The 2,558-nt window shown below is 41.0% G+C and overlaps 1 protein-coding gene across 1 annotated transcript; it reads left to right on the top strand.

The window, feature by feature from the left end:
* The first annotated feature begins 235 nt into the window (after window positions 1-235).
* LOC115454619 (protein amnionless) lies at window positions 236-1,713 on the top strand. The gene has a single exon (XM_030183340.2). The coding sequence runs from the start codon at window positions 379-381 to the stop codon at window positions 1,660-1,662; it is 1,284 nt and encodes a 427-aa protein (XP_030039200.2). The 5' UTR covers window positions 236-378; the 3' UTR covers window positions 1,663-1,713.
* The last annotated feature ends 845 nt before the right edge of the window (window positions 1,714-2,558 follow it).

Here is a 2,558-nt window from a genome sequence, read left to right on the forward strand (position 1 = left end):
CGGCCGTGGCCGCTAACACAGTGGAGAATAAAACGCGTTCGTAATTTATACTCGTATATTCTGAGATATTTCCAAGGCATATTTTGATTAACAACATAAATTCTCTCGTGAATATTTACTCAAGGAATATTACACGAGCCAGATACGCGAACGTTTACAAACAACGAGAGAATCAAACACGTCATAGATTTTGAATTAGCCCGATTGGGCCGGGGGCTATTGTTCGCTAGGCAAATAATGCAACGTGTTTACCGGCCACTAGCGGCCCCGTCCAGATTGCGGCCTGAATTCTGATTGCCATGCGATAACAAACAGCCAGACATCATTCAATATCCGATTACACAGTTTCGATCATTTGTCATCGGTTCTTCAAACGAAATGTACTTCTACACAAACGCGGTTGTTATTGCATTAGTGATTATTGTCGCCTCGGCCTCCACGGTCAAATGGGTGCCCAATGGAAGTTTCAATTTACCGAACAACTACAAAGATGGTAAACTTCCGTGCTCGAAGCAAACCGTTGTATTACCAGAAGTGTTATCCGCCTCCGTGAAGCTGCAATCAGAAATCGATGTCGGCGGATTTGTCCTGCCTTCTGAAGGATATATTATCCTGGACGGTGTCGTGATGCTTGGAGACAGCGGGGAAGAAAACTGTACAGATGGGAATGCATTCTATTTGGAAAGATCAACCTCTGCGTGGAATCAAGCTGGTGCTTGGAGTTCTTCAAGGTTTAACGCAGCCACACCTGATTCTGAAAGGTTACCGTGTTATTATGACAAAGTCGAATTTCCGAATTCGAGATACACTGCTCGGTTACCACAGTTAGAACAAACTGTCAGAGTTTTAAAGATCGGCGATAAATCGTATGGCACACAATCGTTTCGAACCTGGGTTTCGACTGAGGTGGACACAGAACAAAATTTTGTTTTCAACGATTACATGTCAACTGGAGTGTCTGTTAGGTATATGGTATGCACTCACAAGTTTGGATGTCCGTGTCAAGAAAATCCTATAGAAATTGACTGCAGCGTCAAGTATTGCACGCAGCCGACTTGCGTCGCGCCGGTGAAGCCGCCCGGATTCTGCTGCAAGGTCTGCGGAGGTTACATCACGTTTGAAGTAGACGACATGTTCAATAGGAAGGCTTTCGAAGAGCTTGTCGACAAAATGGTCAGTAGTTACAGTTCGAACCTTGTTTACCACATAGGATTCACGCCGGTGAAACGTTCAAGAACTGTATTGCTTGTGGTAGTGGAGGAAGGGGAATACACCGGCCGCAGCGCTGAAGTCATCAACGATATAGATCGCTCCGTGGATCGCGATTGGTTCAAGGGGCAGAAACAAGCATTCTACAGCGGCAGTCCCTTGTCCAAAGCCGGTATGGGCGGGAAGATATTTGTGTCAGTGTTCTTCATTGTCATTTTGGTTTTAAGTTCCATATATTTGTATTACTACAAATTACCGACAGTGGAAGTGCCTTTCTTGAATAGAGGTACAAGAGGGATGTTCAGGTTCCAAAGAAGGTCGGATAGCGTCGTGTCATTGACCAGCAGGAGGGATTCTACTACCATAGGGGGAGTTCGCACCGCTTTTAGAAATCCATTGTATGACTCGAAAAGGGGGCGTGTGCAGGTCGCTGAGTCAGTCGTCGAGGAGTAATTGTTAACATGTGTTATGGATAATTTGATTAAATGTATTGTGATTATTCATGATACTTGTTTTAATATATTATAAATAAATATACAAATAAATTTGCCGTATATAATCCCTTATAGATAATATTCATTATCTGTGTGTATACGTAATTGAATAACTAGAAATTGATAAAAAAATATTATAGTTATTCGAATCATTCAATTGTTTATATCTGTCGTTAATCAAAACAACATTATTCGGGTGACCGACCTCAAGGTGCCCTCATGTCTGCGAAACGTCGAGAGAAAATAAGATAAAAAAGTGCTAAAATCGAAAAATAGTTTTATTTCAATGTAAGTAATGGTAATACAATTTCGAAAAACACTTTAAACGCCTGTACAGTGCGAGGACGAAACCACTTAAATAACCTCTATTAATATTTAATACATTTATCTCTGGAAACGACAGTTCAAATTCAGTTAGAAAGAGAAACACCTCTGTAGAGTGCGACGAGCAATGTCTTGTCTCAAGTTAAGTATACTATAACCTCCATTCTTTCCTCTTTCCTTAGTACTATATATCAATTTCAAATACCTAAATATTCCAATTATAAAAGTTGTCTGTAAGCCGACACCGCTAGACGGGCTTCACCGCCTTTGTGTCTTCCTTTGAGTTTAAACTCTATCAATAGTATTGGATTTCTCGAAAACTCCTCGAAAGCCGCTGTCATGACGGATCGTTAATCATTTCCTTTGAGCGCAGTTCTATAGAGCGGTCTGACTGCGAATGACTAATTTGTCAAAGGATAGTCGGAGTAGGATGATAATGTGAAAGTTTTTTTATGAATTCTAGAAGTTCTGTAAACTCAAACGAAGAGTCTTGGTAGATGGATCGATGTACAATTGTGTTTATGATAACGC

This window comes from Manduca sexta, chromosome 26, assembly GCF_014839805.1.
Source record: "Manduca sexta isolate Smith_Timp_Sample1 chromosome 26, JHU_Msex_v1.0, whole genome shotgun sequence".
In the NCBI taxonomy this organism is placed as follows: Eukaryota; Metazoa; Arthropoda; class Insecta; order Lepidoptera; family Sphingidae; genus Manduca; species Manduca sexta.